This window comes from Bufo bufo, chromosome 2 (genome assembly GCF_905171765.1).
Source record: "Bufo bufo chromosome 2, aBufBuf1.1, whole genome shotgun sequence".
Lineage (NCBI taxonomy): Eukaryota > Metazoa > Chordata > Amphibia > Anura > Bufonidae > Bufo > Bufo bufo.
This window is the reverse complement of record NC_053390.1, coordinates 553,464,923-553,488,265: the sequence shown is the minus strand read 5'-3', so window position 1 is coordinate 553,488,265 and position 23,343 is coordinate 553,464,923. Positions and strand designations below refer to the sequence as shown.

General features: G+C 45.9%; 1 protein-coding gene across 1 annotated transcript in view; it reads left to right on the top strand.

Annotated features, from left to right (window-relative positions):
- Positions 1-23,343, top strand: part of GC (GC vitamin D binding protein) — a 322,446-nt gene that overhangs the window by 187,141 nt on the left and 111,962 nt on the right. Inside the window, exon 9 of the mRNA XM_040418123.1 lies at positions 15,364-15,496. Within this exon, the coding sequence (XP_040274057.1) occupies positions 15,364-15,496 (133 nt within the window). The remainder of the gene's footprint in view (positions 1-15,363; positions 15,497-23,343) is intronic.

The following is a 23,343-nucleotide window of genomic DNA, read 5'->3' as shown; positions in this document are numbered from 1 at the left end:
ATGCCCCCTCTTGAAAAAAAAAATGGCAATAGGTAAAATTAAATTAAACGTGGTTGTCACAGGTGTTGAATTACTCCAAGATCTATGTATCATTAATTTTTAGAATTGCGAGGTAGTCCACACTGTGAGGTAGTCGCACTCAGCAGATTGGCACCGTTGTCACACACCACTTTACCAACTGTCAAATTGAGCGGGGTTAGCTACTGATCGGGCTGTGACTGCAAAGCTGAAAGGAGTGCAGGGAGTGTGGCTTTGTGGGTTCTGATGCTGTTGTTCCTACTGGGCTCAGTGATGGGAGGCCAAGTGCCTTCTTAAGGCGGTCATTCCTAGGTGAATGTTGGGCTTACCACGACTTATGCTTTGACAACACAGGCTGCAGACGGCAACACTATTGTCAGGAGCTGACACGTTAAAAAAGCCCACACTGAGGAGCCATGTGCTGGCGTTCTGGGAGCGCCAAATGTGACCATGCATGGTAGATGGCGCGCTCCAGATACATTTGCAGTCTGCTTTTGGCCTCATGTGCAATGTGAGTTCTGCCTGCTTCTCCTTCTTCTCCTCACTATCTGCTGCTCCGTCTCTCCCTCTGAACTCCAATCCTCTTTCTCTCTTTTGCGCACCCACGTGATGTCCATCAACACGTCATCATCGTCACCTTCACCACCAATGACATTAGAGATCTCCGAATAGCCTGCAACAGCGGGGACCACCCTTCTTGGGCTGATCTAGGTACTGTTGTCAGACCCCTGGGTGGCGGCCGTTGCTACCTCCCCTTCCTCATCCAATGCCAAGAATGGCTGTGCATCGGTAAGGTCTGGGAATGGATGGGAAAATAATTCCTCTGACTCGGGTAGAGGGGCTATGGTGGTGTTGGTGGTGGTGTCTTTGGGGGTGCACACAGCAGAGAGTGAGGAGGGTGCTGGTACAGAGGATGAGGATGGTGCTGAAGCGGAAGGCTGAGTGAGCCGCTCAACCAACTCTGGTGCGTCCTTTGATGTAATCGCATGCACCTTCTCCAACTTCCCACTTAGGCTCCGACCTGGTGCACCTGCCCAACCCCTACCACCCCTAGGGAATGGCCTCCTCTTCCTCTGCCTGTCATTTTCAAAATGACCCTGTGACAAAGTCCCTATAGAAGAGCAGTATTTGTGGAAGCAGGTATAAAGATCCCCTTAATGATTATTTGCTGGAAGCAGGTATATCAAACCCCTTAATCAGTTTTTTGCGGGCAACAGGTATATCGCACCCCTACCTCGATCAGTTATTTGAGGGGGGGGGGGAACTAGTATATCACACCAGTTGCAATTAATTGTTCCAATAGCATTTGTCCCTCTTTATAGCTGCGGTATTGCTGCAGAACCGCACACAACTGCTGCACAATACAAATGCACTATATATAAATTATATTATTAGTATATCACACCCCTCCCTCAATCAGTTTTTTTGTTGGGCAACTGATATATCACAGCAGTTGCAATTAGTTGTTCCAATAGCATTTGTCCCTCTGTATAGCTGCGGTATCGCAGCAGAATCGCACACAACTGCTGCACAATACAAATGCACTATACACTGCGTGCAGAATTATTAGGCAAATGAGTATTTTGACCACATCATCCTCTTTATGCATGTTGTCTTACTCCAAGCTGTATAGGCTCAAAAGCCTACTACCAATTAAGCATATTAGGTGATGTGCATCTCTGTAATGAGAAGGGGTGTGGTCTAATGACATCAACACCCTATATTAGGTGTGCATAATTATTAGGCAACTTCCTTTCCTTTGGCAAAATGGGTCAAAAGATGGACTTGACAGGCTCAGAAAAGTCAAAAATAGTGAGATATCTTGCAGAGGGATGCAGCACTCTTAAAATTGCAAAGCTTCTGAAGCGTGATCATCGAACAATCAAGCGTTTCATTCAAAATAGTCAACAGGGTCGCAAGAAGCGTGTGGAAAAACCAAGGCGCAAAATAACTGCCCATGAACTGAGAAAAGTCAAGCTTGCAGCTGCCAAGATGCCACTTGCCACCAGTTTGGCCATATTTCAGAGCTGCAACATCACTGGAGTGCCCAAAAGCACAAGGTGTGCAATACTCAGAGACATGGCCAAGGTAAGAAAGGCTGAAAGACGACCACCACTGAACAAGACACACAAGCTGAAATGTCAAGACTGATTTTTCTAAGGTTTTATGGACTGATGAAATGAGAGTGAGTCTTGATGGGCCAGATGGATGGGCCCGTGGCTGGATTGGTAAAGGGCAGAGAGCTCCAGTCCGACTCAGACGCCAGCAAGGTGGAGGTGGAGTACTGGTTTGGGCTGGTATCATCAAAGATGAGCTTGTGGGGCCTTTTCGGGTTGAGGATGGAGTCAAGCTCAACTCCCAGTCCTACTGCCAGTTTCTGGAAGACACCTTCTTCAAGCAGTGGTACAGGAAGAAGTCTGCATCCTTCAAGAAAAACATGATTTTCATGCAGGACAATGCTCCATCACACGCGTCCAAGTACTCCACAGCGTGGCTGGCAAGAAAGGGTATAAAAGAAGAAAATCTAATGACATGGCCTCCTTGTTCACCTGATCTGAACCCCATTGAGAACCTGTGGTCCATCATCAAATGTGAGATTTACAAGGAGGGAAAACAGTACACCTCTCTGAACAGTGTCTGGGAGGCTGTGGTTGCTGCTGCACGCAATGTTGATGGTGAACAGATCAAAACACTGACAGAATCCATGGATGGCAGGCTTTTGAGTGTCCTTGCAAAGAAAGGTGGCTATATTGGTCACTGATTTGTTTTTGTTTTGTTTTTGAATGTCAGAAATGTATATTTGTGAATGTTGAGATGTTATATTGGTTTCACTGGTAAAAATAAATAATTGAAATGGGTATATATTTGTTTTTTGTTAAGTTGCACAGTAATAGTCACCTGCACACACAGATATCCCCCTAAAATAGCTAAAACTAAAAACAAACTAAAAACTACTTCCAAAAATATTCAGCTTTGATATAAATGAGTTTTTTGGGTTCATTGAGAACATGGTTGTTGTTCAATAATAAAATTAATCCTCAAAAATACAACTTGCCTAATAATTCTGCACTCCCTGTATAGAAATTATTTTATAGGTATATCACACCGCTGCCTCAATCAGTTTTTTGGGGGGCAACTGGTATATCATAACGGTTGCAATTAGTTATTCCTATACCGTTTGTCCCTCTGTATAACTGCGGTATATCAGCAGAACCGCACACAACTGCTGCAGAATACAAATGCACTATAATATACTTTCTATGTTAGAAAATATATTATAAGTATATCACACCCCTCAGTATGTCATACCTATCGATAGCACACCTATACCAGTCCTTAAAGGGACTTTTGTTGCCCTATTAGCTAGCGTTTTGTGTCTCTAATAGTCTGTCCCTGCTCCACACAGCAACCTCTTCCTACACTGGCAAAAAACTGAATGTAAAATGGTGGCCAGATCGGGTTTATTTATAGGGTAGGGGGTATGTGCTGAAACGTCTCAATTGGCTGCCCTGTCTTACCTGATGGATGTGTCCTGGGTGAAAGTTCTGCACAATGCAAAAGAATATGGCGCCAGCAGACATTGCCATATGTTCGCCTGTTCGGCGAACTGTGAACGAGCAAAGTTCGCAGCGAAACTACCGCTCGGTGAACCGCAAGGCCATCTCTATACAGGGGCTCTCAGCGTTTTTTTTTTTTTTGCTTTATTGAAGGATGCTGTATGCTTTTTTGGTTGAGATAGGGGTCATATATGTGACCTGCCTGTCATTGTTTCGCTACTAGAAAGAACTAGCTATGCATGTTGCTGCACTGCACAGTGATGTACACCGAGATACACGCTTCCTAAAGTTTAATTGCAGGCCGGAATTCAATTGGTTGGAAGCGAAAATTTTTGAAAAATTCTGTGAAGCGGCGAAATTTAATTTTTTAAAAAACTTCACTCATCTCTAGTGGTCACCCTCTGTTCACTGCTATGGTGGTTTAAAAAAATAGCCAAGTGCTGGCTTACAAATGAAAATAATGAGGCAGCACTCCAGATATGCACTGAATGGGTGTCGGACCCATTTATTCCCCGAGTAGCAATGTTTCAGCCAAACTGAATAAGGCCTTTGTCAAGCAATAAACATCATGTGATATGATTAATAATTAATGTACCATAAGTCGCATCACCAGAGGTTCCCTGCCAAAAACCAGCATTTGGAAATCCATAGTGTGTCTGTGCAATGACCTGGTGCATCACATCGATACATCAGGCACTTATTGTGCATGTCTATGTTCTCCTAGTGTGTCAGGGAAAAACAGAAAGTGGCGGATACCATAGTGTAGGCAACAGTGATGGCCAGTTTGCATTGTTCGCCCGCGAACACATGCGGGATGCCATCTTTTCTCACAAGTCCGGCGAGGCGCAGGTAAGTCCTTACCTGTGCCTGTGCGCGAGCCGGTCTGAAATCAAATGCGGTCAGCGGGAGCAGGCAGTTCCAAGAACAGCCACCGGGGGCCTTCATCGGGCTGTTCTCTGAACTGCCTGGTCCCGGTGACCGCATTTGATTTCAGACCGGCTCGCGCACAGGCACAGGTAAGGACTTACCTGCGCCTCGCTGGACTTGTGAGAAAAGATGGCAGCCCGCATGTGTTCGCGGGCGAACAATGCGAACTGGCCATCACTGGTAGGCAAGTGTCGGCAATCCTATAGCAGTGAATGGAGAGGTGGCTGTGCATGAATGGTGTGCTTTCCATTGACCACTATAGGGCTTCCAAAAATAGCCAAGGGGGCTCGCACAGCTATTTTTGAAGTCTCCTTAGCAGTAAATGGAGAGCACACGCACACTGCCCCGTTCTAGAAGTAGGAGGGGTCCCAGAGGTGGTGTAGATGGAATATCCTATTGATATGCCATAAATGTTTGAGATGGGAAGACCCCTTCAATCCAGCCCTAGCTTAGTCCTCCATTTTTAATAAGTGGATTCTATATTATGATAAATATGACGGTCTTATGCAGTAAAACATTTTGAATACATCATGAAACAATTGGCCTTGTCTTTTATTTTCTTTCTTTTTGTCTTTTTGTTATATTATTATGGTATCTCATTATATAAAGGTGTATGTGAACCCACAAACAGTATGCATCATCCGGATTTAAAAAGCACTTGGCAGAAATGCCTTTGATTTCACCTTTTTATTATCTAAAAGAATGCAGTGTTTCAGTGTACTTTTGGGGTTGTGAATCCTCTGTTATCTGGTTTAGTGTATCGGTGAAAAGCTTTCTGTAACTGTTCCTGCGTCTGATACCCTCAAGAACATAAAAGCCTTTTCCCCTATCATGACTAGTGTCAAAGGACGGTTCTCATAAATCTACAGCAATGCTTTTTATAAATTCTTTGTAGAGATGAGTGAATCGAAGCTGACGAAGTGGAATTCGATCCGAATTTCAGGAAAAATTAGATTTGCACGGAAGCAGGATTTCCTCGCGCTTCGTGGTAACAAATCGCATTTTTTCCTAAAATGGCTGTGGCACGTGTGATGACGTGGAGAAAGGAACTCTGGGAAGGTGGGATCCCCCATAATGCCATGCATGCAGCCAATCAGCAGCCAGCCAGCCCTGTGATGTCACAGCCCTATAAATAGCGTCAGCCATCTTTTATATTTTACCATTTACCAGTGTACTTAGTGCAGGGAGAGATGTCAGCAGGCTCTGGGAACAGTGTTAGAAAAATACTTTATTGTGCTAAAAAAATGATTTATGAGTGCAGGGAAAGATTATTCAAGGTGTAGGAAAAGAATAGGGATGAATCATTCCTCAGCATTTATGTTGAACAGGGTTCAGTAAGAGAGGAAACAGCCTGGGTAATACACCTTGCTGCACTGACTGGGGATCCAAATTGCCATTATACAGCTCTGTAATTCCAGCAAACCGTTCTTATTAAGGTGTAAGTGCTGTTTGATACAGGCATTAACAGGGTTTATTACAAGGAAATATTTATACGTCTAATTTGCACTTGTGCGGTGCAGTTAAATGTTCTATAGCATTTTTTGGCTTGTATTAGTGGGAAAAAAAGTGTTATTAGCCGTTGTGTGGTGAAGTGCTAAAATTACAGCCCTTTTTGTCATGTATTAGTGGAAAAACTGAAATATATTTGCCGCTCAGCATTGCAATTATATGTTGTAAAGCCTTTTGTGGCGTGTAATAGTGGAAAAAGAAAATACATATTTGCCGCTCAGCGGTGCAGTTCTCTGTTGCAAAGCCTTTTGTGGCGTTTATTAGTGGAAAAAGAAAAAATATATTTGCCTCTCAGCGGTGCAGTTGTCTGTTGTAAAGTCTTTCATGGTGTGTATTAGTGGAAAAAGAAAAAAATATATTTTCCGCTCCGCGGTGCAATTATATCTTGTAAAGCCTTTTGTGGCATGTATTAGCGGAAAAAGAAAAAACATATTTGCCGCTCAGCGGTGCAGTTCTCTGTTGTAAAGCCTTTCATGGTGTGTATTAGTGGAAAAAAATATATATATATTTGCCGCTCAGCGGTGCAATTATATGCTGTAAAGCCTTTTGTGGCGTGTATTAGCGGAGAAAGATAAAACATATTTGCCGCTCAGCGGTGCAGTTCTCTGTTGTAAAGCCTTTTGTGACGTGTATTAGTGGAAAAAGAAAAAATATATTTGCATCTCAGCGGTGAAGTTACCTGTTCTAAAGTCTTTTGTGGCATGTATTAGTGGAAAAAGAAAATATATATTTGCCGCTCAGCAGTGCAGTTATCTGTTGTAAAGCCTTTTGTGGCGTGTATTAGTGAAAAATGAAAAAATATATTTGTCGCTCAGCGGTGCTGTTATCTGTTGTAAAGCCTCTTGTGGCGTGTATTAGTGGAAAAATAAAAAATAAAATTTGCCTCTCAGCGGTGCAGATACAGTCCTGATCAAAAGTTTAAGACCACTTGAAAAATGGCAAAAAATCATATTTAGCATGGCTGGATCTTAACAAGGTTCCAAGTAGAGCTTCAACATGCAACAAGAAGAAATGGGAGTGAGACAAAACATTTTTTGAGCATTCAATTTAATGAAAACAACGAATATACTGAAACAGGCTGTTTTTCAGCTGATCAAATGTTTTGGACCACATCCCTTTAAAAGGCCAAATCTGTGCAAAGATGTGGATTCATTGTCATTTTCTGTCAGGTAGTCACACGTTGTGATGGCAAAGGCAAAAAAACTCTCCCTTTTGAACGTGGTCGGGTTGTTGAACTGCATAAGCAGGGTCTCTCACAGCGCGCCATCGCTGCTGACGTGGGACACAGTAATTTTCTTAAATTCTTAAATGATCCTGAGCGTTATGGAACAAAAAATTCAAGTGGAAGACCCAAAAAAATTTCATCAGCACTGAGCCGGAGGATCCAATTGGCTGTCTGTCAAGACACTGGACGATCCTCGACCCAAATTAAGGCCCTTACTGGTGGTGACTGCAGCCCCATAACCATCAGACGGCATCTGAGACTGAAGGGCTTCAAAAACAAAAAAAACGTCTTCAAAGACCTTGTCTCCTTGAACGCCACAGAACTGCTCTTTTGGACTTTGCAAGAGAGCACCAAACATGGGACATTCAAAGGTAGAAGAAAGTTTTATTCTCTGATGAGAAAAAATGTAACCTTGATGGTCCTGATGGTTTCCAACGTTACTGGCATGACAAGCAGATCCCACCTGAGATGTTTTCTACGCGTCACAGTGGAGGGGGCGCCATAATGGTCTGGGGTGCTTTTTCCTTCAGTGGAACAATGGAGCTTCAGGAAGTGCAGGGGCATCAAACGGCCGCTGGCTATGTCCAGATGTTGCAGAGAGCATTCCTCATGACTGAGGGCCCTCGTCTGTGTGGTAACGACTGGGTTTTTCAACAGGACAACTCTACAGTACACAATGCCCGCAGGACAAGGGACTTCTTCCAGGAGAATAACATCACTCTTTTGGCCCATCCTGCGTGTTCCCCTGATCTAAATCCAATTGAGAACCTTTGGGGATGGATGGCAAGGGAAGTTTACAAAAATGGACAACAGTTCCAGACAGTAGATGGCCTTCGTGCGGCCGTCTTCACCACTTGGAGAAATGTTCCCACTCACCTCATGGAAATGCTTGCATCAAGCATGCCAATAGTTTTTTTGAAGTGATAAACAATAACGGCGGAGCTACTCATTACTGAGTTCATGTTTGGAAGTTGGATTTCTGTTTTGGGGGGGTTTAGTTTTTTTTTGGAGGTGTGGTCCTAAACCTTTGATCAGCTGAAAAACAGCCTGTTTCAGTTTATTTGTTTTTTTCATTAAATTGAATGCTCAAGAAATGTTTTGTCTCACTCCCATTTCTTCGTGTTGCATGTTGAAGCTCTACTTGGAACCTTGTTAAGATCCAGCCATGCTAAATATGATTTTTTGCCATTTTTCAAGTGGTCTTAAACTTTTCATCAGGACTGTATCTGTTGTAAAGCCTTTTGTAACATGTATTAGTCAAAAATGAAAAAATATATTTGCCGCTTATCGGTGCAGTTACCTGCTGTAAAGACTTTTGTGGCGTGTGTTAATGGTAAAATAAAAAATATATTTGCCGCTCAGCGGTGCAGTTATCTGTTGTAAAGCCTTTTGTGGCGTGTATTAGTGGAAAAAGAAAAAAATATATTTGCCGCTCAATGGTGCAGTTATCTGTTATAAAGCCTTTTGTGGTGTGTACCATATATTAGCAGAAAAAAAATATATATATTTGGCGCTCAGAGTTGCAATTATCTGTTCTAAAGCCTTTTGTGGAGTGTACTAGTGGAAAAAGAAAACATATATTTGCCGCTCAGAGTTGCAGTTATCTGTTTTAAAGCCTTTTGTGGCATGTATTAGCGGAAAAAGAAAAAATATATTTACCGCTCAGCGGTGCAGTTATCTGTTGTAAAGCCTTTTGTGGCGTGTATTAATGGGGAAAAAAGGCTTATTAGGGTGGTAAAGTGAGAAAATTATAGACCTTTTGGGGGTGTTTTAATTTCCTTTTATATTGTTTTTATTTGATCTAACAGTATGTCAGACAGACATGTGCCAGGCCCTGCACAGGGGAGTGGTAGAAGCTTAAATGTTTCTGGCGCAGGCAGAGGTTGCAGCAGAGTAAGGGGGCATGGCAGCAGGGTCACTTCAAGAGGCCTGAGCTCCCAGTGTCAGCTAGCGGTCGTGTCTGACCAGCAATCCAGCGGTTCTTGAGTGGTTGACTTGATCTTCGACTTCATCGCAGGTGACATCAGAGACCCCCAGCCAAGAGTCAGTGGGTTCGTCAGACACAACCCGGCTCTGTGTCGTCACCTGTCCTCAACCTGCCTTTGTCCTATTCTATTCCCTCAGCCAGAGAAAAATTATTTGCTGTGGACTCAGCCCCACTCTACAGTGAGGACGAGCTACTAGAGGATAGTAAGCAGCTACTGGCCAGCCAAGATGTGGAGGAGACATCCCCCGCTTCCTCTGGTAGGCGGAAAAGTAGTGATGAGGAGAGTGGCATGGGAGCTGGTGTTGCGAGCGGTGAGGCTCCTGACCCAGAGATGGTTGAGGAGGACATCAGTGACGTCCAGACAGTACTCGATGATGATGATGTAACTGATCGCACTTTAGAGCCGGTTGATGAAGAGGCTTGATCATCATCGAGAGAATAGGATGGCAGCTTGCCCGTGAGGCAGCAGCGAAGCCAGCAAGTCACTAGCGTGGCCTGGAGTCAGCAGGGTGGCAGTAGTGGGAGGTCGGGAACCAAACGTGCCTGTGGTAGACCACCCACTTCGCAGGAGCCTACAAGCCCGGGAAGTTTCGGTGCACGGGATCACGGAGGCAACGGTGGTAGCAGTCAGTTAGTGCGTAGTGTTGGGGGTACTCGGCAGTGTGGCAGTTTTTTGTTAAGCTGATGGCTTGCGCCGAGCTGAGGTGGAGAGTCCCAAGCCGTCATTTCTTTGTCAAAAAGACAGTACCAGCCCCTGTACACACATGTAGAACAGAAGGAAGGCCAGTTTTTGAGCCTGTCGGTGTCTGCTAAAGTGTACGGCAGCGCCGATGTGTGGAGCTGTAACTATGGTACAGTCAGGGACAATGACCTGTCCTTTATGGCCCACTGGGTGAATCTGCTCCGTGTCCTTCATCAAGAAATTGAATCCTGGCTTTTTCCATTACAACTCAAAATCGGAACCATGGTGACCAACAATGGGAATAACATGAGGAGGCCACGTTATTTGTCAGTAGCCAGGACAAAGGGATGAACAATGTCATTCCACTGCTTCATGTCCTGGAACAGATGCTAGTAAATCTGGCTGGTCAGGGGACTCTAGACGTGGCGCCTAGATCTCATGGCCACATGAGCCATGTGGCGGCTGACCTGGAGGAGGAGGAGGAGGAGGAGGAGGACATTGGAGCACAAGCAATGTGTAACGAAATGGGTGTTTTTTATGCACAGGTGAAAGAAGAGGAAGAGCAGCCATAGGAGCTACAGGGTGATGAGGAAAAGGAGGCAGAGGACCCAGACACACTGTGGCAGTATACAGTGGAGATGGAGGCATGGAGTCCCTCCGAGTCACTTGCACAAATGGCCCGATGCATGTTCCGTTGCGTGTGTAGTGACAGCCGAATTGTCACCATTTGGCAGAGGGATGACTTCTGGCTATCCACCTTGTTGGACCCTCGCTACCGGTCCAAAATGGGGGCCATTTTTACACCCACTGATTGGGAGGAAAACTGAACTACTATAGAAACATCATATGTAGTCAGTTGGCCGCTGCCTATCTGCGCCATCGTCCATCCTCTCGCAGGTCTGACTGGGGGGCCCTCTGCACTCAGCAGCAACTTAAGTCTAGAGTCGCTGATAAGCAGCTTTCTTCACCTGCCTAGTGAAGAAACTATTCACCAGCAGCAGCTAGACCGGAGCAGGACCTGAACCAGCAGGTGGTGGCATACTTGTACAGCACCCTGCCTCCCAACATTGAAGTTCCGCTGGACTAATGGGCAGCCAAAATGGATTTGTGGCTGCAACTGGCAGAGTTTGCCCATGATAAGCTGTCCTGCCCGTCCAGCAGTGTGACATCAGAGCGTGTGTTTAGTGCGGCTGGGGCCATAGTTACCCCAAGAAGACTTTGCCTGTCCACCCAAAATGTGAAGAGACTGACCTTTGTCAAGATGAATCAGGCATGGATCAGCCAGGATTTCCACCCACCAATGCCTGATGCATCAGACTAGATCATCCAGGCTGCCTCACCCAAACTTTGACAAAAGAGGCAGGTTTCTTCTGGCTGCCTGCCTCAGCTACTATTCTGAGCCTGCCACCAACCTGATACCACACATCTGATGCCAAGTGCTTCTTCTTACACCCAACATTGTCAGCAGTGTTAGTTCCACCCACCTCCCCAGTCTGTCACCGGATCACTCTGTGGTCTTCTGATGCTGCGGCCACCTCCACACTATGTCTTCTGATGCTGCTGCCACCTACACACTGTCATTGTGCAACTCTGTGGCCTCCTCCTGATGCTGCTGCTGCCGTTACCTCCACGCTCTGTCATTGTGCCACTCAGTGGCCTCCTCATGATGGTGCTGATGCAGCCACCTCCACACTCTGTCATTGTGCCACTCTGTGACCTCCTGATTCTGCTGCTGTTGCCCCCTCCACACTCTATTATTGTGCCACTCTGTGGCCTCCTCCTGATGCTGCTGCTGCCGCCAACTCCACACTCTCATTGTGCCACTCTGTGGCCTCCTCATTCTGCTTCCAACTCACCACTATGTCATAAGGTCACTCTGTTGTCTCCTCATGCTGCTGCCACCTCCACACTATGTCACCTTGCCACTCTGTGGTCTCCTGATGCTGGCGCCACCTCCACATTGTCATTGTGCCACTCTGTGGCCTCCTCATGCTGTTAACACCTCACCACTATATCATAGGGCCACTCTGTGGTCTCCTCATGCTGCTTCCACCTCCATACTATGTCACCTTGCCACTCTGTGGTCTCCCGATGCTGCCGCCACTTCCACACTGTCATTGTGTCACTCTGTGGCCTCCTGATGCTGCCTCTACCTCACCACTATGTCATAGGGCCACTCTGTGGACTTCTCATGCTGTTCCCACTATTCCCACTTCATGACTGGGCTACTATTTAGGCTTTTTGGCTTGGCTGACATAATTATTTATTTGACCCTTCTGATCTGTCAGAAGGATGGAAAAATGAGACACACAATGGATCCTCTCTGTGTAGCAGCTGTAAGGCCTGTATGGTCCCATCAGAATTGGCTTATGATTTGGTAGCCAAAAGCAGGAGTGGGTACAAAACACAGAAGTCATGCAAACATTACAATCACGTGTCATCTCTGTTTTGGATCCACTCCTGTTTATTTGATTACTGACCAAATGCTGACCGAGGGAAGGCGGATGTGTGGCGTGCCAGAACCGCAGGGGCGACACGTGAGGTGCACGGTGGGCCTATGAGGGCCAGTAATAATACAGTTCATCGGCTTACTCACAGTTAGCAGAAAGCCTCCTTGGGCCGGCAGCACAGTGATGAGGAAGACAGCACAAAATCTTCCGGGGCACACTCTGTGGTAGGGGAGCACCAGCCTAGATGGAGGTTGAGGTGCCCTTGATGACGGCGGTGTTTAGGATGCTTGTGGCGGCTGGGTCCCTTGGTGGTATTTGTCGTGACGCCAGTACCGTTTATGGTGGTACAACCAGTTGTAGTGGTGGTATTGAAGAATGAGGTAGACAGTGGTAGGATACAACTCACAACTTTTACTGTAGCTGGTTTTATTGCAGCATATACATCCAGACAGAATACAGTCTCTTGATATTTAGAGGAATTCTGTTGATCCACTGTTAATAGGTTTTGGCTATGTCCTGACTCAGGCTGTGGTTCAGTAGTACTCATTTCGGGTATGCTTAGTCCTAGGGTTGTCCCGATACCACTTTTTTAGGACCGAGTACAAGTACCGATACTTTTTTTCAAGTAGTCACCGATACCGAATACCGATACTTTTTTTAAATGTCATGTGACCGTTTTGGGGGATCTGTGGATCTGTGGATGACGCACTGTCATGTGGGGGATCTGTGGATGGCACTGTTATGGGGGATCTGTGGATGGCACTGTTATGGGGGATCTGTGGATGGCGCTGTTATGGGGGATCTGTGGATGGCACTGTTATGGGGGATCTGTGGATGGCACTGTTATGGGGGATCTGTGGATGGCACTGTTATGGGGGATCTGTGGATGGCACTGTTATGGGGGATCTGTGGATGGCACTGTTATGGGGGATCTGTGGATGGCACTGTTATGGGGGATCTGTGGATGGCACTGTTATGGGGGATCTGTGGATGGCACTGTTATGGGGGATCTGTGGATGGCACTGTTATGGGGATCTGTGGATGGTGCTGTTATGGGGGATCTGTGGATGGCACTGTTATGGGGATCTGTGGATGGTACTGCTATGGGGTGGGATATCTGTGGATGGCATTGTTATGGGGTGGGGGGATCTGAGGATGGCATTGTTATGGGCTGGGGGGATCTGAGGATGGCATTGTTATTTGGTGGGGGATCTGTGGATGGTGCTGTTATAGGGGATCTGTGGATGGAACTGTTATGGGGAGGATCTGTGGATGACACTGCTATATGTCATCCACAGATCCCCCTCATAACAGTGTCCCCCAATACACCGGGCCCCGCCGCTCACCGAAGTATTTATAAACGTGAATCCTTATCCTGTTATTAAGTTGAACTAACGCTGCCCTCTCCCATGTTCCCCTGTATCCCCCTGTATCCCCACAGCACTTACTTAAGCTTCCATAGCAGGCAGAGCGGACGGCACCAGTAACGTCACTCACGCGCGACGTCAGTGGGCGGAGCAGGCGCTCTACGTCAGTGAGTGACGTTACTGGTGCCGTCCGCTCTGCCTGCTATGGAAGCTTAAGTAAGTGCTGTGGGGATACAGGGGGGACATGGGAACATGGGAGAGGGCAGCGTTAGTAAACAGGATAAGGATTCACGTTTATAAATACTTTGGTGAGCGGCGGGGCCCGGTGTAAGAGTACAGTGACTGCACCGGGCCCCGCCCATAGTTACGCCCATAGTATTCTATTTATGTATCGGGGCGGGGTATCGGCGGCTGAGTACCGCCGAGAAAACTCGGAATCGGTCCCGATACCGATACTAGTATCGGTATCGGGACAACCCTACTTAGTCCTATAATTTCTGTATCTTCCAAGCCCTTGAACAGGTAGCTAATCTGTCTTCTATACTTTATGGTGAGGCTGCCTGTAGCTATATTGTCCTCCACCATGTGCAAAGGTGCCCATTAAGCCTTAGGTAGTGGCTGTTATCATCAATGTCTCTCTGCTTGGTTTTCTTCCAGGGACGCAACTCTACCCTCTGGTTGTAGGATGAAAGAAACTAAGAGGACCACAGGAGGAAAATGCTCTCCTGCTCCTCATACCTTGGCACTACCACATAGCTGCTTCTGACTTCACTCACTTATCTGTGATGTGGAGTCTCAACTTAGCAACTAACCCTACTCTACCACACTAGGCCTGACTAAGGTATTTATATAGACTAAGTGCTATCCCCCTCTAGTGGTGGGAGGTATAAAACACACCTAACCAGCCTATGAACAGGGATACAACAGGTGATGTAATGCAGAATGACATGCAACACAGTAATGCAGTTTTTCAGTAATTTTGCAGTTCCCACGTGTCCTGAGTGGGATGCTGCAGATGCTCCACAGATAGGATCTGTTTTTTGAGGGGTATTGTTCTGACGTATCAGAGGAAGGGAAAAATAATCAGTGACGTCAACACAAACTTAATGCTGACACCCTCTCCATTCTGTCAGGGGGCTCTACTTGTTGAAGAGTTTAATAGAACAGGTTTTGTAGACATCTATGTGGAATCAGCTGACGACGGTGTAAAAGGAGTGTGCTTTTTCTTGGCACTAAGTTCATACATACAGTACTTGAGTTATTTGGTCAGTTTTGGCCCCGTGACCACCCAAATTAGTGAAGTGTGCAGTGATTCTACGAGCGACACCTGTTATCTGCATGTCATACGGACTCACAGTATTATTTCACTACCAAAGCAGACTCCCTATGCGTGTTATTGCAAGGCACAGTGTTCTACACCACTATAAAGGCTCTCTGCAGCCAGGAAATAGCATTTATTTAACAAAATTTGTTGCAAATATATTTGGATCCGATTTTTTTCCGGAAGATTTGGCGAACTGACGAATGGAATTTTTTACATTTTCGTTCATCTCTAATTGTTTGGTCTAAGTTTCTTGTCAATCAAAGATGAAAAGAAAGATGTTTCATTTACACAGCTGTTTTTTTCTGTTTTATCTCCAGGTACATGTACGAGTTAGCAAGGAGAAATACTAAGCTGCCAGAAGTGTTTATTGATAAGCTGTATGAGTCTATGGCAGATGTGATACAGAAATGCTGCAGCTCTGAAAATGCTAATTCCTGCCTGCAAAAGAAGGTATTTTTTAAAAACTTTTCTATCAACACAAACAAGCTGCTGGAAATCATTTTATAACCCAGATATTCAAGCTACAGTTAGAAAAGAGGTTTAGCTTTATCTTCTACATTTAGTCAACCTAACCTCCAACTTTTGAAAAGCATTGGTTACATATTCTGGGTCACTTTTTTTATTTTTATATGGGATATGGATATCAGCCGAAAGACAAAATAAAGTTAATTTTTTTCTATATTTTTCTTCTTCTTCTTCTTCTTCTTCTTCTTCTTCTTATTATTATTATTATTATTATTATTATTATTATTATTGGTGATAGACTTTCCGAGGGGAACAGCAGGTCGCTACCCCCTGAGGAGGATTGGCACATGAGGCAGCTGGTCCAGGCAGATCAGGAGGTACCTGAGCAAGGTACCAGAGGTACAGGGGTTATCAGCAGGCTGAGTCGTAACCAGGAGCAACAGCGCAGGACCGGAGGATGAGGTAGAGGCGAAGTCAAACAGGCAATAGGTCAGGGCAGGTGGCACAGGTACAGGTCAGGCAATCCGGGTCGGCAACAGGAGAGTAAAGGCAAGCAGCAGGGATCAAACAGGTAGCAGAGTCCAGGAATACAAGTATAAGTCAGGAACACAGGAACACAAGCAGATATCAGGAACCTTAGAAGGACACAAGGACCTTGACAATGAGACATCTGGGAAGGGGGCTGAGTCACTTATATATGTGCAGGAGGGCTAGGATTGGTTAGCGAGGTCACATGATCCAACCCATAAAGCACAGGAAGTGACGTGCGATGGCCCTTAAGGAAATGCTGCAGGAAACAAGCAGCAAGCATGCTGTAGCCAGGGCTGTAAGGAAACACTGGCAGCAGACCACCGCTGAACACAGCACCCGGGACTGCGGTGGTAAGCAGGGGAACAGCGGCGCACAGCAGCCGCTGTTAGAGTACCTCCCCTTACGCCCCCTCTTCTTGAGTCCCTGACGAGACAGAAACCTTTTTACCAAGTTTGGAGCATGATTGTTCTCTGGTTTCCAAGACCTCTCCTCAGGACCAAAGCCCTTCCAGTCCACAAGATAGTAGGTCTTCTTGCCACGCTTCTTGATGTCCAGGATGTCAAATCTCCAGATTTCGGAGTTGGAGTAGATGGAGCCGTCAAGAAGCGATTAAGAACTACAGGTTTTAGTAAGGACACGTGGAAAGCATTAGGAATACGCAGAGAGAGAGGCAGACGTAACTTTATGTCACTTCGTTGATCTTCTTCAATACTCCAAAGGGTCCCAGGAACCTAGGAGTAAACTTGAAGTGGATATTTTTAGAGGAGAGCAATACCTTATCTCCTGATGAGAACTGAGGCGGTTTTCTTCTTCTCTTGTCTGCATTAGTTTTTATGCAAGTTACTGCTTTGTTGATGCAGTCCTTGGTGTCACACCAAATCTTAAAAAAATTCCTAAAAGAGGAATCCGCAGCTGGTACCCCAGAAGATGTAAGAACAGGGAGAGGAGTACGGGGGTGTTGTCCATAAACGACAAAGAACGGAGAGTATCCAGTAGACTCAGAGTGGTTGTTATAGGATAATTCAGCCCAAGATAGTAATTGTACCCAAATGCCAGAGATAGTTCTCTAATATTTAATTGACCCTCTCCACTTGCCCATTGGTCTGGGGATGATAACTGGAAGAGAAGTCCAGCTCAATTTCGAGCAGCCGGCAAAGAGCTCTCCAGAGCTTACAGGTAAACTGGACTCCGCGATCGGAAACAATATGCCAAGGTAGACCATGCAAGCGGAATATGTGTTTCATGAACAGTTTAGCAAGTTCAGCAGCCGAAAGGCAGTCCAGCCAAAGGAACGAAGTGCGCCATCTTAGAGAACTGGTCCACGACCACCCAGATAGCTCTCCTCTAAAAATATCCACTTCAAGTTTACTGTGCCTAGTGCCTGCAGCCTATAAGAGGCCGGTGCGGGTGGCGCGATGACGTAATCGCGCCGCCTGAGCCGTACAGAGCGAGACACAGGCCGGAAGAGGCCTTTACCGGTTCACTGAGAGTGTCATGGAGGTAAGTATGTGAGTTAATTTTTTTTAAACACTATGCTGTTGCACAGAATGGCAAAGGGGGGAGAGGAGCACTATGGGGCATCTACTAGGGGAATTATACTGGGACACATGGGGGGAGAGGAGCACTATGGGGGCATCTCCTAGGGGGCATTATACTGGCACACACGGGGGGAGAGAAGCTCTATGGGGCATTTACTAGGGGGCATAATACTGGCACACATGGGGGGAGAGGAGCACTAAGGAGGCATCTACTAGGGGGCATTATTTACTGGCACAGATGGGAGGGAGCACTATGGGGGCATCTACTAGGGGGCATTATACTGGCACACATGGGGAGAGAGGAGCACTGTGGGGCATCTACTAGGGGGCATTATTTACTGGCACACATGGGGAGAGGAGCACTATGGGGGCATCTACTGGGAGCCTTATATATTAGAATTATACTGGCACTATGGGGGGAAGCCATATGAGGGAATCTACTGGGGGCCCTATATATTGGCATTATATACTGTCACACATGGGGGGCACTATGGAGAAGTTGGGGAGAGGAGCACTATGGGGGCATCTGCTGGGGGCATTATATAGGGGCATTTTATACTGGCACAAACTATATGTGCAATATGGCGGTGGGGATGAGTACTATAGTGGCATTTTATTCTAGCATACATTATATGGGCACTAAGGGGAAGGGGGGAGAAGAACATTATTGGGGCATCTACTTGGGGCACTCTATAGGGGCATTTTATACTGGCACATTATGTCAGGCACCATGGAACAGGGGGAGGAGAACTATGGGGGCATCTACTGTGGGCACTATATAGGGTATTTTATACTGGTGCAAAATTATGGGGCACTATGGGGACATTAGCTCAACTGGGAGCACTAAGAGTTTTTTTGGGGGGCACACAGTAGAAGGGAATTGGCACACATTATGAGGGCACTATAAGGACATTGGCTCTACTAGGGGCACTAAGAGAAGGTATTTTTTTTACTGCCACACAACAGGGCATTTTTTTCTATCATTATTTTTGGGGACATTATGTTTAGTAGTGTCAGGGACACTATTTGCTGGGCGCAGTTATTTTTTAGGGCACTGTGTGCCAATAATTATTGAAGGGACACTATCTGGTACTAGTATTTTCAGGGGGTTTATCTGTTTCTGCAGTATAGTATTGGGGAGCACAGCAGGCACAGGATGGGGTGTTTAGAAGGTTGGAGGATGTTGGAAAAGTAGGAAACTAAGATGTCTGTCTGTCAAACTCTGCAAGGAGAAGAGACGGCTGAAAGGAATCATCATGGTGGTCTGGTGTGAAAGGAGAAGATGAGGAAAGAGATCTAAGAAGATGTCACTGGATGTATAAGGTATGTGGCTCTGTATTAGGCTACTTTCACATCTGCGTTAGTGATTCTGGCAGGCTGTTCCAGCTAAGAACAGCCTGCCAGAATTCACTGGAAAGCCTGCCGGCCCCATTAACTATAATGGGGTACGGTAGCCACAATCTGGCAAAAATGCTGAGAATCAGCGGGACATAAACCGCTGCATGTGGTGGTTTGTGTCCGGACGGATGGTAGTGCAGCGGGTGTGAAAGTAGCCTTAGCCTTACCTTGCATGTTTTGTATTGCTTCATGTAATATTAGGAGGGAATGAGTTAGGTTAAGAATTTGGGGGGTGGAGGGGCCCAGGCACATTCTTTGCACAGGGTCCCTCTGCTGTCTGTGTCTGCCCCTGATAACCCCTATTTGCAACTTAAGTGGCATAGTAACAGGCAGTCCATTTACGGAAGCCACAGACAGAGGCCTTTCTGGACGGATGGTAGGGAGCCGGTACTGATGGACCAGAGCTTGGTGAATGAAGTTACCAGCTGATCCAGAGTCCAAGAATGCAGGCACAGACAGTGTGACTCCCTTGTGAGAGAGAGTCACCGGAACTGAAAGTTTCGAAGAGGACTTCTCCCTGTCTAGGACCACCTCTCAAACTGGTTGTAGACATTGGCGTTTCCCAGCTTCTGTGGACAATCACGCACAAAATGGCCCTTGCCTTCACAATACAGACACAGGTTCTCTGCTTTGTGGCATAAACATTCCTGGTCAGACAATCAAAAGTGCTTTATTTGCATGGGCTCTTCTGATGGGGTGGACACTAGAGGAAAAACCGGCCTCTGGAAGGATGGAGCCAAACGAGGTGGTCTTCTGGTGCATGCAACCTCCTTAGAACGTTCCCTGAAACACATATCTATCCTTGTGGCCAGGGTGATCAGGTCATTCAGAGTAGACGGATGGTCGTGACCAGCTTATTCATCCTTAATCCGGTCAGAAAGGCTCTCCCAGAGAGTGTTGGGCGTGAATATTCGAATCGCGAATATTAATCGCAAATATCGGCACTTCGAGAATTTTTTAATATTTAGAATATAGTGATATACAGTTAGGTCCATAAATATTGGGACATCGACACAATTCTTACATTTTTGGCTCTATATACCACCACAATGGATTTGAAATGAAACAAACAAGATGTGCTTTGACTGCAGACTGTCAGCTTTAATTTGAGGGTATTTACATCCAAATCAGGTGAACAGTGTAGGAATTACATCAGTTTGCATATGTGCCTCCCACTTGTTAAGGGACCAAAAGTAATGGGACAATTGGCTTCTCGGCTGTTACATGGCCAGGTGTGTCGTATTCCCTCATTATCTCAATTACAATGAGCAGATAAAAGGTCCAGAGTTCATTTCAAGTGTGCTATTTGCGTTTGGAATCTGTTGCTGTCAACTCTCAAGATGAGATCCAAAGAGCTGTCACTATCAGTGAAGCAAGCCATCATTAGGCTGAAAAAACACAACAAACCCATCAGAGAGATAACAAAAACATTAGGCGTGGCCAAAACAACTGTTTGGAACATTCTTAAAAAGAAGAAACGCACCGGTGAGCGCAGCAACACCAAAAGACCCGGAAGACCACGGAAAACAACTGTGGTGGTTGACCGAAGAATTCTTTCCCTGGTGAAGAAAACACCCTTCACCACAGTTGGCCAGATCAAGAACACACTCCAGGAGGTAGGTGTATGTGTGTCAAAGTCAACAATCAAGAGAAGACTTCACCAGAGTGAATACAGAGGGTTCACCACAAGATGTAAACCATAGGTGAGCCTCAAAAACAGGAAGGCCAGATTAGAGTTTGCCAAACGACATCTAAAAAAGCCTTCACAGTTCTGGAGCAACATCCTATGGACAGATGAGACCAAGATCAACTTGTACCAGAGTGATGGAAAGAGAAGAGTATGGAGAAGGAAAGGAACTGCTCATGATCCTAAGCAAACCTCCTCATCAGTGAAGCATGGTGGTGGTAGTGTCATGGCGTGGGCATGTATGGCTACCAATGGAACTTGTTCTCTTGTATTTAATTATGATGTGACTGCTGACAAAAGCAGCAGGATGAATTCTGAAGTGTTTCAGGCAATATTATCTGCTCCTATTCAGCCAAATGCTTCAGAACTCATTGGACGGCGCTTCACAGTGCAGATGGACAATGACCCAAAGCATACTGCAAAAGCAACCAAAGAGTTTTTTAAGGGAAAGAAGTGGAATGTTATGCAATGGCCAAGTCAATCACCTGACCTGAATCCGATTGAGCATGCATTTCACTTGCTGAAGACAAAACTGAAGGGAAAATGCCCCAAGAACAAGCAGGAACTGAAGACAGTTGCAGTAGAGGCCTGGCAGAGCATTACCAGGGATGAAACCCAGCATCTGGTGTTGTCTATGCGTTCCAGACTTAAGGCTGTAATTGACTGCAAAGAATTTGCAACCAAGTATTAAAAAGTGAAAGTTTGATTTATGATTATTATTATGTCCCATTACTTTTGGTCCCTTAGCAAGTGGGAGGCACATATGCAAACTGTTGTAATTCCTACACCGTTCACCTGATTTGGATGTAAATACCCTCAAATTAAAGCTGACAGTCTACAGTTAAAGCACATCTTGTTTGTTTATTTTCAAATCCATTGTGGTGGTGTATAGAGTCAAAAATTTTAGAAATGTGTCGATGTCCCAATATTTATGGACCTGACTGTATATTCGTAATTTCAAATATTTTACATTTTCTTTTCATCAATAACCTCCCTTCTTGCTTGTGGGCCAATGAGAAGGCTGCAATGTCTTTGTCTGAGCTTAGCAACATCCCTAGCAACCAATAGGAAAGTTGCCTCCCCAGCAGCCATTTTCTATAGTTTTTTAAAGTTCTGAGAGAGACAGCAGTGTTATTGCTGTGATCTGTGCTTTCCACGCTACATTAGATAGATAGTTAGATAGCTTATATATATATATATATATATAATACAGATAGTTAGTGGGAGATAGTCAGTGTAGGTTATATCCTGATATATTGTAGCTGTTGCAGTGCAGGGTGTTAGGTAGTGTGATAGGTTCTGCTGTCCCCACATACATGCAGACCTGCTAAAATGTAAAGTTTCACGTATTGCGCCAAAATATTAGCATCATTAGTGCCGATTAGCCCAATCGCAAATATATTGGAGCACTCTAACTGCATATAAAGCCATTTTTAATGTTCTGCCATGCCAACCATTTTCTCCAGTCTCAGGAAACTTCTTGCAGCTTGGAAAATGTAGCAAAAGTGACCCACGCCTGACTTTCGCGCGCATTACCCGAATATTACATTGCCGATTTTTCGCAATCAGGAAATATACTCAAATTCACGAATATATGACGAATATTCGCACAAATATTCGTGAAATATCGCGAATTCGAATATAGCCCTTACCGCTCATCACTACTCCCAGAACACCGCCAGTTGAGCCTCATTGTTCCATGCAAGTTCGGCAGCCAGAGTACGAAACTGGATGCCGTACTGACCCACAGACGAGAAACCCTGTCGTAGACGCAGCAGAGCTGATGCAGAGGAGGACGTGCGGCCGCGCTTTTCAAAGACCAGCCGGAAGGTAGCCAGGAAAGACTGCAGATTAGTGGTCTCTAGACCTCCATGTTCCCAAATAGGATTTGCCCAAGCAAGGGCCTCATCAGATAGCAGGGACACAATGGAGGCAACCTTGCACCGCTCAGTGGGAAACTTCTGCCCATGCAACTCAAAGTGGATCAGGCACTGGTTCTGGAATCCACGACAGGTTATTGGATCTCCATAATAGCGGGATGGCAGAGGGAGTTGCACACCAGTGGCACACAAATATGGATTCACAGATGTGGGTATTGCAGGGATAGCAGTGGGTGGCGACCCTGCAGTAGCTGGAGAAGAGATGGCATCCAGACGAGCAGCAACATTTTGCATGAACTGCATCATGACATCATAACGTTCGCTCTGACGCCTCAACATTCCCTGAATGACAGGCTTGGGGTAACCAGTGGGGTCCATGGCCTGAGTGTACTGTTACGAACCAGTGGGCGTGAACCCACTGTGCCACATGTCCTACCTCCTCTAAGAGCATTGTCTAAATGAATAGACTTATCAAGGGGAACACAAGGTCGCTACCCCCTGAGGAGGATTGGCACACAAGGCAGCTGGTCCAGGCGGATCAGGAGGTACCTGAGCAAGGTACCAGAAGTACAGGCGTTAACAGCAGGCTGAGTCGTAATCAGGAGCAGTGCAGGACCGGAGGATGAGGTAGAGGCGAAGTCAAACAGGCAATAGGTCAGGGAGGTGGCACAGGTACAGGTCAAGCAATCCGGATCGGCAACAGGAGAGTAAAGGCAAGCAGGAAGGGATCAAACATGTAGCAGAGCCCAAGAATACAAGTACAAGTCAGGATGGACCACAGGAACACAAGCAGATATC